This window comes from Phoxinus phoxinus, assembly GCF_949152265.1.
Source record: "Phoxinus phoxinus genome assembly, chromosome: 22".
In the NCBI taxonomy this organism is placed as follows: domain Eukaryota; kingdom Metazoa; phylum Chordata; class Actinopteri; order Cypriniformes; family Leuciscidae; genus Phoxinus; species Phoxinus phoxinus.
In genome coordinates, this window is record NC_136897.1 from 21,815,942 (window position 1) to 21,829,191 (window position 13,250).

The window sequence follows — 13,250 nt, forward strand, 5'->3', positions numbered from 1 at the left end:
AGTTAACAATGACCTCTACATCACCTTGCTAAACCACTCAACTCACTTTAAACAAACGTTTCATGTCATACATTTCTCATTATATTTTGTCCCTTGAGGTCTGCATAAAGTGTTAGTAAGGTTGTTGTTTTTTGTCCCAAATTTTGGACAGATTCACAATCTTAATAGTGTTGGAAAAATATAATCAGGGATTTGGCAAAGACAAATCACAGGCACTTTTCTGAACATTAAAGAAGATTCTAAAATGTAGAAAGATCAAGTAACATTTTATTTTTATAATATGCCCCCCCCCCACCACCATATTTACCCTCCATATGAAATGTATTAATCAGTCTGATATAACATGCTTGGGTAGTAAAAACAAAATATCATTAATGTCTATGAATAATGCCAGTGGACCTTTACAATACAATGATATTCTGCTTATCCCATAGATCACAATCACCTGCACTTCATGATCAGCCAGAAGAAAAAGAAGGAGATAGAGAGCACAAACTGGAGAGGACGCGGTCTGCCGGTATAAAAGCATTGTTTTTCTCAAGCACCAATGCAGATTAAACTTCATTAGTTGCAAGTGACTTGTATCATTTATTTACCTACTTTAATTGACCGATTTACTTGTTTTATGAACTTAACAATCTCTATTAAATAACCTGAGACATTTTCTGTTAGTCATTTGGTTAAGAATTGATCAGATTTAAATGCACACAATGTCATGTAACTACATCCATTATTTCCAGGATCACCTTGTGTACCAGAGGCCAAGTGGCACATCCCATCCACCAAGATCCTGAACCGAGGTATACAGAGACAAGGGGCGAAAGACTCACCTGGTAAATTTCCTTGTGTAAGTAATCAATCATTTGAATATATAAAACAGTTTTTTTTATTAATAGCACAGGGACTTGTTTCCTTCTGCTAGTCTACATTTGTAGCATTCCAGCCAGCGGTTTCCTGGTTTACATATGAACTTCTGGTTATTGGAGTGTAAACATCTTTATAATACAGTAAATTGTCTTGTACTGTACAGCAACAGGACCATATGCTACGCGAATGCAGTGCGATGTCGGTGCAAGTGTTTGTGTGTTTATATGTGGGTGATGGGTGCAGTGACCTCATTAGTCAGGAACGTGTAGTTGGCAGCATTGCAAATGCACCACATTTCTCTGTGTGGGTGGGTAGTTGTGAAGGGGAGGTCATTGGTTTGGAGGAAAGGGGGGTTGACATCTATGGCAGATGGCTCATAGTGTCACATCCAGTCATGCAATCCCTGTGGGAATTGACGTAAGAAACTGGACGCCAGCGCAGTTACAGGACACCACACTGTACATTCTGACTTGCGTTGTGCGCTGGGTAGCTCCAACGTCAGGAGCCTGTGCATCAGGTTAAGTACAAATACATCGGATTTATCAAGCACGAAAAGGTCACCTTACCCTTGCTTTTTGCAGCCGATGTTGATGCTAACGGCAAGAAGTAACTTCATGGGTCATGTTTATCTCATATTACTTATGCAAAGCCCTGCATTCCTCCATTACTTGATTCACAGAACTGACAGCTTTTTGCAATAGTGTATTGACCACATTGGCTTTAGCCAAAAGGGACATTTGGAAATGGTGCACCATAGTAGATCTTCCAAAGCAAACCCATGCATTAAAGTTTAAAAACCATCCGATTTCCATTCATTTGAAAGGGCTTAAATTTAGAGGATGCAATTTAACCGAATAATCAATTATTCATTTTCCATGAGATTGGTTACAGTAGGTAGTAATGGTGTAGAGCTGGTTCTTCTGTCTGTTGCTGTTATTGCTCTGCTAAATGCACTTCAGCTGACCGGGGGTCTTCCTTCATCCATTTTTGTTGGATTGGATTGTGTCCATGAAGTAAACAAATGTTGCATTTCGATGAAATGGTTTGCCTGCCTCAATTTTCACTCAGAAATTGCTAGTAAATTTCACAAATAATTACAAAGAAATTATAAATAACATTGAATTAAACATGACATTTTTAAGTAGAAAGACTGAAATGGTATTTTCTTGTAAAACACTCCAATAGTCTTTGTTTTTCTCTTACAACTTTGACAAAACAGTTTTTACAGTGTATTTCTGTTCTGATTTTGATCATATAAATGCAGCCTTGATAAAAATAAGAGACTTCTTTCAAAATAAGAGACTTCTTTCAAAATCATTCAAAAGTCATAATAATTGGTCAACTTTAATCTTCCAGACCCGTGAGAAGAGCTGCCACAGTCATTGCTCCAGCCACTCCAGTAACAACACCCTCTCCAGCAATACTTCCAGCGGCAGCGACGAGAAACATTTCGGTTCTGGAGACCCGATGGATCCAGAGTCCCTGGGTCTCACCTACATAAAGGGGGCGTCCACCGACAGTGGCATAGATACAGCACCCTGCATGCCCCCTCCACCCCCTTCCCTGCCCCTGACTGGGGTGGGACCCTCACGGATGGTCTTGAGGGATGGGAGGGTTGAGACGGGACTTCCGTGGCCTCTGGAATACCACGAGGACTGCGAGACAGAAGAAGGAAGGGCAAAGATGTTCTTGTCTCAAGGATACGTTCCCGTTACACCTACCGGTCACACGACAGATGGCAGCACAGGAGATCTAAGCGAGATCTCCTCTCTTTCCAGGTGAGATGTTGTTAAGTTTATAGCTTTGGTTTTCAATTATGAAACTTGCCTGTAACATTAAGAGTGGTGGTTATCAGTTAAATATTAGTTCTTATTCTTGCTGATTCAACTAAGAAAGACTTAAAGTAAAAATACTAAATGATACTAAAATAACACTGAGGAAGCTCCTTCTAAGTTCTAACCCTAACACTTGCTGCTTCATTAGTCATTTTTGCTTCCTCCCATGTTCTTGCCTTGATAAGAATCCTTTTAAAACCTGATAATGAATGGTTCTGGCTAAGGCATGCATCCCTATTTCATGATAAATCAGTTATTCAAACAGCTGTTGGTTTCATTTTTTTCCCCCTCAGTGGTTCTCGTCATTCTGGAAGCCCCTCTGAACGCTGTTTGAAGAACTCCAGCTCCATTGACCCCTCAAAAATCTACATCATCTCTCCTACGGATGCGACTTCAATGGGAGGGCGGGAAAAGCACTCGCTTAGCTGCCAGTCACAAGGCGAGAAGTATTTGACTGGCTGGAAGAAAGGAGAAAATGACCACTTACTGGAGGAGCAAGGGCAAGATAGAGACTTTAGGTAAGTAGCGCCTAATGTTTTATGGATCTTATGTAACGTTGAAGCTAGAGAAGAGTTCATAGTGAGATTAAATCACTTCAATCATGTTGCTTTTTTTGTTTAACAAATGCATTAAGTCAGTGTCTGACCAGTACCTCTGCATATCAGTGACATTCGGAAAACCTTTTAGGTCAGTAACACATCACCGGCTAGCAGCATCTCAGAGATGATCGATGTCAACAGAAATATTATGTAACCTCCATCATACAGAATCCAGACAGAATCTATTTGACACCTGCCACTTCACATTATAAGACTGAAGACCTGGTAAATGTTCTCTGATTATTAAAGCAGAGGCTGGATTTGATTGACAAGCTCACTAGGGGATGCTGACGTTTTCCTGATGCAGACAATATTTGATGGAAATTCATATTTCTGTTGTATCCGGTTTAAAAGCAAAAAGGACACTGAATCGATTCAAAGCTCTGTGTAATAATTTTTTTTTCTTCTTTGTTGCTGCCTCAGTCGGTCAGAGGCTTTGTTGTCTTTACTTCTAAAGACACTTTTGAGGAAATCAAGGTAGTTGGATCATTACCTGGCCCTGAATTATTCACTGTGTTTTTCCTTCCCTCTTGTCTTGTAACAATGGCACTTCCTACACCCTTAAAGGGACAGTTCACGCACAAAATAAAAATTGTCATCATTTACTCGCCCTCATGTCACTCCGAACCCATTTGACCTTTTTCTTCGGTAAAACAAAAAAGGAGACGTTCTTAATAATGTGCTGGTTGTTCTTTTCCTTGCAATTACAAAGATTGGGACTGGAGCTTTCAAGCTTAAAATATAAGTCATGTGATGAACAATCTTCCTCTTTAGTGAGCTGCAACCACTTCATTTAGTCAGTGTTCTAAACTGTTGTTCAGTTCAGTGTTCTAAACTGTTGTTCAGTAAACAGTTGTTCAGTTCACCTGTTTGGTGAACTACAAGTGATTCATTAAAAAGATCTGAATTTATTGATGAATAAATATTCATAGCTACTCTGGCATCACTGATATCAAAATATTCAGTGACTATTGACTTAAATGTTGGTCTGTTTCTCACATAAAGCTATTTTATGGCATCAGAAGACTTGGAAAATAGTGCGTCTGAACAATTTTTATGATTCTTCATTGTGCTTTTTTGTCATTTTGGAGCTTTACAGCTCTAGTCCTCATTCACTTGTATTATTAAAAAGGGCCCGGCCAATATGTTTTTTAAAAAATGCATCAAATGGGTTTGAAACAACGCGAGTGTGAGTAAACGATGACAAATTTTAATTTTTGGGTAAACTATTCCTTTCAGATCACAGGAGTCAATAATCTGTTTTGATTTGTTCCAATGAGTCATGTCATGACTGTGTGAAGACTGTTCCTTACTCAATCGCCCATAATCCTGTGTTTTGTCACTACCGTAGCCTTGTAGTCCTTTGAATATTTTGTCTGTAGCACCTTTACAAGAAGAAACCCAAATGTACAGCACCACATACAGAGGCACTTCACAATTCACTTTAGATTGATACTACAGCAAAACTGGCTGCTAATGTCTGTTTTATTGTCTAATTTGTTTCACTTTTTTACCCTTCCTCTCCCTTTGTCTCCATGTCTCTCTCTCTCTCTCTCAGGGGGCTCTATTTGAGAGACCCATCCCAGTTGGTTAATAGTGCAGGTGAGAAGCTTCAGACGCTCACTAAGGAGGCCTTCCTCAGGATGCTTCTACCCGACAGTCCCCCGGGGCAGGCAGGTCGCGGCAAGGTGAGTGTAGAGCTGAGCCCTGGAGGATGAGTAATGCAGTGAGCAAGTGCTGCTGTAGTTAGGACATGTTAAAACAACACTGAAAAACGAAGAAATTGTTTTGAATATGTTTTGTGCTAAACACATTATTCAGTGGTGTGTGTTACACTGACAAGCAAATCAACTAACCAGTCAGCACACTGCTGTGTAACAACCATTTGGTTGACTAATGGAAGCGTCTAGAGGAAATGAGGTCACAACAATCAGTCATTCTCCTCACCTGCTTTGCTCACAGCAGTGTGGATTATAAAAGCTGCACATGCCCACACTCTCTACATGTGTGTTCGTCTCACTGTAAGCTTTACTTTGATTCATTTGCATAGCGCTTTTCACAATACATAATTTCACAATACATCCCAAAGCAGCTTTACAAAGACTAATGACTCACAAACCCCCAGTGAGAGAGGCAAAGGCACAATGCATACAGTACATATACAAGTGTTCATTTGAAATGTACAGTAATTCAGCCACATACTATATAGTGTGTATCAAAATAATAGGTAACACTTTACAATAAAGTTCAATTCTTTAGCATACGTTAATGCATTATGTATCATGAACTAAAAACGAACAGCCATTTTATACATAATGTATTTTTTTAATTCATAATACATTACTCTTAATTTATACAGCTTGAATGTATTAATATATTTATAAATCGCAAAAAAGCTTGAGAAATGCTGTACAAGTCATGTTACCTAATGCATTAACTCATGGTAACTAAAGTTATCTTATTGTAAAGTGTTACCAAATTATAATATTGACTAAATTGTTGGTTAATTAAATATTGTTATTGTTTTTTAGGAATAATAATAATCATATGTATTAATATTAATAGTGGTGGTATTGTTGTTGTGGTTAATATTATAATAATATAATAGTAATTATTGTTGTTTTTATTTCAGTTAACTGGAAAATATATTATTATTATAATTTAAAAAATGTTTTTTTATTGCTGGTAATAATAATAATAAAATGTATAATAATGTTTTTTCCAATTAACTTAGATAATAATAATGATAATGATAATAATAATTGTTATTTTATATGATTATTTTTGTTGTTCTTATTAAAGTCACTGGAGATTACTTTTTTTATTACTTCTAATTAAATATGAATTCATATTTCATTGTTTCAACTAGTCTCACTCTGCACAAACATTAATGTGGGATTTTTTTTTTGTCAGACTGCGCATTATTCACCATTCTTTTTTTTTCTAATTCCTGAAGACTATAATAAGCATCCTATCTCTGTTAGTCCTCTGTCACGTTCATGTCTCTAATTGTCAGCTTGCGCCCCTCCTCCCGCCAGTAGACCCCCCGTGAGGACCGTGTCCATCTCGCCTGCATTATTGATGAGAGCGCTATGACTCTAATAGATCTGACTCACAGACCCGCAGTCACTCACTCTGACTGCTGATTGGTCCCCAGCTGAGTCTCATGTTCCCTTAGCTCACCCTCCTCCTGCTCTCCACCCCCCACCTCTCTCCCACAATTCAATTAAGTGATATGTGCTTTATTGCCATGGCTGTTTTATTAACAATATTGCAGAGCCTTTCACATAATCATATTCTGATGAATAATATCTTTGCTTTGCTCTTTCCCTCTCTCTCTCTTTCTGCTTTCTCTTTGTCTTCCTGTTACCCGTCGTCTTCTATTTACATCCCATCCATCACTTTCCTTCTCCTCAATCTCTATTTTTGTGTTATTTCAGATACCGCTTGTCGGTCAGTCTCCACGCCGCTCCCTGTACCGGACTCTCTCAGACGAGAGCTTGTGCAGCAGCCACCGGAGGGCGCTGTCCTTAGCTAGCTCACGTAGCTCAATGCTGGACCAGGCCGTGCCCAACGACATCCTGTTCAGCAGCGCCCTGCCCTACCACAGCACCCTACCACCTCGCATGGGTCTAAACCACGCCGCCGCTCAGCTCAAAAGTGAGTTTTCGCAACATTTACCAATGTTGTTACCATATCAGTGATACTAACATTGTTGTAAGAGTCCCACGGTTACCTAGAATGCATCACAGTACCAGCTGTACATAAAATGTAAACGCTTGGATTGCCAGCACTAAGACATGGTTGATGATAATGGAATAAATTAGCTTTTTTTGGCTCATATTGGATTTTTCCATCTCCTCTGTAAGCTCACCACATTCCTTCCTGTTACAGTAATTTTATCCTCTGCAGACTTTAATGTTGTACTTAGTAATGAAGCAAGTAATGATACTATAAATCTGCTGCTAATGCATGAGAGACTTGGTGCTAATCATACTATTATACGTGTTCTGAAATATTCTAGCGGGATGAAAAGTGTGCTGTAATAGGAAAATCATTATCATGGCACAATTTTTGCGTAACTATGGTCTATGGACTGGTCCCTGGAAGCGAGATGTGTTCATGCGCTAAACAGCTGGAGCGCGATGCATTTGAACAGAACGCACGTTCTCGTGAAGTTAAGCTTCTATGTACACAATTGTACGGAGCCTCCAACATGGTGGTGGGGAAAAAAAAAGAGATATGTCAATGCGTACTTTGAAACGTTCGCTCGCAAAATGTTTGCGTTCCCCCGAGAAACTTTGTGTTCGCTCGCAAAACCTTAGCGTTCCCTCGCAAAACGAAAAGTTTGTAAAGTTGAACGTAAAGTTTCTCTGGAGAACGCAAACATTTTGCAAGCGAGCGCAAAGTTTCTCGGGGGAATGCAAAACCTTTGCGAGAGAAAGCAAAAGCATTGGCAAATTATTGTTCCTCCCATCAAATTTTTTTCTTTTTCACCACGTCCCTTTAGGGGCTCCATACAATTTCTATGTGTCCATCTTAGCGGAAAACAAATTAATATTGCAAAAACTTTGTTAATAAAGCAATGTTTCCATCCCATGTGTTTAAAATTAGAAATTGTCATTTATACGGTAAATTTTTCCATTTCCAAAACTGAAATGATAGAAAAAAAAATGTATGCGCATTTTGTACATTTTATTTTTGTAAAAATATTAATGTAAGATCATTTTAAAATAGAGGAATTATTAAATAATTCATACATTTTTGGAAATATTGTAAATTTGTAACAATATTGTAAAAAAAAAAAACATGTATGGTGTGTTCCCGAAATAGTGAAACTATTATCCTCTATTTAAATTTAGATACATAAAAAAAAAAGATTTATGTGTATTTTGGAAACTGTATTTTTTTTTTTTTTTTTTTTTTTTTTTTTTTTTGGTAAGAATATTCCCAAATCAACAGTTCTAACTTCACTTGTTTATCCAAAAAAAAAAAAAAAAAAAATTAGCAAGACACATCATAACAGCCAAATACGCCCATGTAATGCATGTTTATGTAGAACTACAAGTAAAACAGCAAAAAATAACACCAATAGAATGTAAGAACACGTCCTGTGTGAACAGCCCTAATGCCTCTTGGCGCGTTTCGCATACAGACACTTGATCTGTTCTCCAGCTGTCTGAAATGCACAGTTCCTCTCTCATTATAGAAGAACTCTAAGCCAGCCAACTTCATTAAGTTGGCTTGTGAAAGCCAATTTACTGAAATCCTATTTAAACTTATTATTAATGGTGCTTGCCTATAGGCAAAGCAACATTAGTGTTATCTTGCATACTTATTATTCTTCCACACAAAAGTTCGGCGCGTAACTCGCCCCGCACCGTTTGTCACAGACCCCTGAGTGAGGTGTCAAAACGACCGGCTCATTGAGGAGAGGTGTGCTATATCTTTTCTAAGCGATCGGGTGTACGATGTTCGCACAGCGGACGAAAAAGCGGCCCAAAAAGTCCCATTGACTTAACATTGCGGAATTTTCAGAAATTCAAATCCCAACTGTCATTTTTCACACACACAGACACAAAGGGCCTGACACCCCTGCATGTCTCCCCCTCTCTCTCCCTCAGAGGATTTATATTATCCAGCAGCCAATAAGTAATGGCCTAAAATCTTCATAGCCACACCATAGCAACCAGTTACAGCACCCTAGCAACCATAGGCTATAGGCACGAGGCCGCAGGCCTCGTGCACTCATTATAATGCACTCGTTTAATAGAGATTTTAAATACTCTATAAAAACTCACTCATAGGCACGAGGCCGCAGGCCGAGTGCCTAACCTTAGCCCTAAGCCCATAGTAACCATCTGTGGTGCCCTAGCAACCACCCAGAACACCCTAGCAACTGCCTAGCAATCTCTGGATAGAAGTGTCATAGAAACACGAGGGTGGGCTCGTTTGACTCGGGGCAGAAAACAGCCAATCCTGAATAGCCTCAACACTTCCTAGCCCCTCCCTAGCAACCATTGTTGAGCCCCTTAGCAACCAAAATTCACAGACTCATAGCTCAGAGCAAGGATGTCGCAGAAACGTGTAATTTGGCACATTTAAAGAGACTGGCAGGCTCTGTAAGAACATACCACACAATGGGGTAAAAGTTGCACCCCTGGGGGGCAGGAGGGGCCCAAAGTTGCCCCAATGAAGTACTATGGTGTAGGACAGCCCATGAAATGGGCTGTCCTACACCATAGAAACCGCATTTGTATTGAATATAACTCTGGATCACATTTGAAGAGGCTGGTAGGCTCTGTAACAAAATACCACACAATGGGGTAAAAGTTGCACCCCTGGTTGGCAGGCCTGGCCCAAAGTTGCCCCATTCACATACTATGGTGTAGGACAGCCCATGAAATGGGCTGTCCTACACCATAGAAACCGCATTTGTATTGAATATAACTCTGGATCACAGTGTCATAGAGACAAGGGGGCGGGCTCATTTTACTCAGACGACCAATCCGTCTCTCAGGATCATTGTGAAGCTTTCAAGCCACGCCCTAGCAACCATTTAGAGCAACTTAGCAACAAGCTCCATAGACTTCTATTGAAAGACATCAAAGGGATATCTCAGGAGATAAGTGTCATAGAAACATGAGGGTGGGCTCGTTTGACTCGGGGCAGCAAACAGCCAATCCTCAATCACCTCAACACATCCTAGCCCCTCCCTAGCAACCATTGTCGAGCACCTTAGCAACCAAAATCCAAAGAGGGATATCTTCCATTCTGAATGTCACAGAGACGTGGCAGTTGGTTTATATCATTCATACTGACAAGCAGCCTTTGGAGTTTCATTATTGACAGCTGCCAAGCCACTCCCTAGCAACAAAATAGAGTACCCTAGCAACCATTTTGCAAGACCTATATCTCTGCATCAAAACATCGTATAGAGATGGGGGTTGGTTTATACATTCACACTGACTTTGGAGCTTCATGATTGGCAGCTGCCAAGCCACTCCCTAGCAACCAAACAGATTACCCTAGCAACCGTTTTGCAAGGCGTATATCTCTGCATCAGAACATCGTATAGAGATGGGGGTTGGCTCTTTTGACTCATGCTAGCAAACAGGACTTGCTACATGCTACACATGCTAGCAGTGAATAGCTACATGCTAATATTGATTAGCTAAGTGCTAAATCATGCCAATAAAATGCTACAAACTCCATAGTAACCGTCTGTGACAACTACCAAACACCTAGTAACACCATAGCAACGACCCAGAATACCCTAGCAACTGCCTAGCAACGCCCTAGCAACCACCCAGAATACCCTAGCAACCGCCTAGGAACGCCCATAACACCCTAGCAACCGCCTAGCAACCACCCAGAACACCCTAGCAACTGCCTAGTAACCGCCTAGCAACCACCCAGAACACCCTAGCAACCACCTAGTAACCACACAGAACACCCTAGCAACCGCCTAGCAACCACCCAGAACACCCTAGCAACCAACCGAACAACACGAATAAGCCATATCTCAGCAGCAGAACATCGTACAGACATGGTTGTTGGCTCGTATGCAATCATGTACCACACTCTAGCAACCGAGTGTCGAGTTTTGCCACTGCAAGCACCATTCACATTTTCTTCTGGAAATGTACGTTCTAGTTATTATTCTTTTTATGAGACTAAAATTTCTATATCTAACTCCTCCTAGAGCTTTAACTCTACATACTCCAAACTCGGCCCAGACACTCAAACTGTTCTGACTCGCGTTGCTATATCTTTTTAGACTGATCGGACTTACGGTTTTCCTATAAATGACGATCAAACTCGGAAAAAATCCCATTGACTTAACATTGCGGAATGTTCAACTAATTTAAACTTTAATCTAATTTAAACTATTTTTAACTGTAAACTACTTTAAACTTTAAACTACTTTAAACTAATTTAAACTTCAAACTACTTTAAACTTCAAACTAATTTAAACTTCAAACTATTTTAAACTTTAAACTTTTTCAAACTATCTGGTCCAAACTTTCACAAGCCAACTTAAAGTTTGTTCAACGAACTTTTTAATCTAGTTCATTATTCAAATCACTCTCACCTCTCCGCTCTCAGGCGAGGCCTGTCTGTCTGCCTGCATGAGCAGACTTTGTGTGAATTAGCGAGTTTGCTCTCTAGGTCACCTAGAGCTAATTTTACTTCGCTTCTGTGAGTTGCCACGTTTGATTCTTTCTCCATAAGTACATCAAATTGTGGGTAAAGATGCCCTTTGGCCCTTGACTGTTGATCAGCAGCGGCGACTGCTTTTCTATCAAGTTGAAATCTCTGCCAGTGAATGAATGTTTAATGTAGTTTACGCCGCGGTCAGGGCTGTTCAGTTGTGTCCTCAGTGACCATCTCAGTTTCCTTTTAATCGAACTGATCATTATATCCATGATGCGTATGGATGTTCAAGTGTAATTGTAGTCTCTCTTGAGTTCATTTATTTAAAGGCACATTTAGACCGTCAGAGCATGTTCTGTTCGAATAGTGTTTTAAAATCATCATGGAATTAAAATGGAACTTTTTTTTAACTTTCCTAATGATTGTTCCTGCACTTATTGTTAATGATTCGGTGGTGCACATTATTCCAACTTAAAATGTCTTCATAAATTTGAAGACATTTGGGCGTGGGTTGTTACATGTTTACCAATATCCAAATTAGTGTTTTTTTATTATGAATATCATAATAATAAACCATTATTATTAAGGTAACTAATTATTATTACGTCAAATAGAACAATAATTGTTGCAACTAGTCTTCATCTGAGCACATTTCTCTAAATGAAAATGTCTTCATAAATTTTAATCACCATAGAGACGGCATTTTATGGGTCCCATCTAAACATGCACTCTAACTGTCCTCTAATGAACTGTGTGCTGTCTCCGCAGATGAGCTCTGGTTCTCTGACAGCTCACTGGCAGACAAGGCCAAGCTGGCGGACACTGGTATGATGCCCCTGCCAGACCCCGCTTCTGGTCTCGACTGGTCACATCTTGTGAACGCCGCACGGGCTTTTGAAGGTACAAGCTTCCGTCACACACACACACACACACACTAAATATGCTGGTTTCTCACTGAGAAACACCATATTCATCACAGCTGTGTACGGTCTTGACCCATTTAACATGCGTTGTGATCTTAAACTCGCTGCTCACTGTTATGGAATGAACAGCAAGGGCACTTGGTATTTTTTTCCACGAGGACTGCACTGACCCTTTGACTCGATGGATATTTTTGTACCAGACAAATGGAGTCAAATGTCTTTGTTTGTCAAAGACTATGGGGCAGATTCATTCAACACCATGTGGTATTAACTAATACAGCATTACCAGGCACTGGCTTAAAAAACTGTGCTGGAAAATATTTAAATGAAGTCATTGGCATTCTTTTGAGCTCAAACATGCCTTTTTTATGCAAATGAGGCTCATTATAAAATGTGCCTTATTGACAAAGGTCAGTATTGTTAGCTCAGTGCAATTAATGTTGCCTTGTTCACTTTTTTATAGAATAAATGCAAATAATGTTGCTATATATATATATAGGCAACATTAATTGCACTGAGGTCAATTAAAAAAAATCTGGGGTCTTTAAGATTATTTTAATGTTTTTGAAAGAAGTCCCTTATGCTCACCAAGGCTGCGTTTATTTGATTAAAAATATAGTAAAAACAGTAATATTGTGAAATATTATTACAAATAAGTGTTCTGATTTTAAAATGTAATTTTCCTCAGAATTTTCCGCATCATTACTCCAGTCTTCAGTGTCACATGATCTTTCAGAAATCAGTCTAATGTGCTGATTTGCTGCTCAAGAAACATTTTATTATTATTATCAATGTTCAAAACTACAGAGCCCCGCACATGACATGTGGCATAAAATATGTATATCGTGGCCACGAATGAACAATTCGTT

The 13,250-nt window shown here is 39.4% G+C and overlaps 1 protein-coding gene and 1 long non-coding RNA gene across 2 annotated transcripts in view; one reads left to right on the plus strand and one right to left on the minus strand.

Moving 5' to 3' along the window:
• Nucleotides 1-13,250, plus strand: part of sipa1l2 (signal-induced proliferation-associated 1 like 2) — a 66,307-nt gene that overhangs the window by 47,648 nt on the left and 5,409 nt on the right. Inside the window, 7 exon segments of the mRNA XM_079598017.1 lie at nucleotides 435-517; nucleotides 741-847; nucleotides 2,224-2,645; nucleotides 2,996-3,220; nucleotides 4,860-4,989; nucleotides 6,742-6,961; nucleotides 12,227-12,358. Of these exon segments, the coding sequence (XP_079454143.1) occupies nucleotides 435-517; nucleotides 741-847; nucleotides 2,224-2,645; nucleotides 2,996-3,220; nucleotides 4,860-4,989; nucleotides 6,742-6,961; nucleotides 12,227-12,358 (1,319 nt within the window).
• The window catches only part of LOC306990769, a 42,243-nt gene continuing 33,871 nt past the window's right edge, over nucleotides 4,879-13,250 (minus strand). Inside the window, exon 3 of the long non-coding RNA XR_013795927.1 lies at nucleotides 4,879-5,008. This is a non-coding gene — a long non-coding RNA (uncharacterized lncRNA). The remainder of the gene's footprint in view (nucleotides 5,009-13,250) is intronic.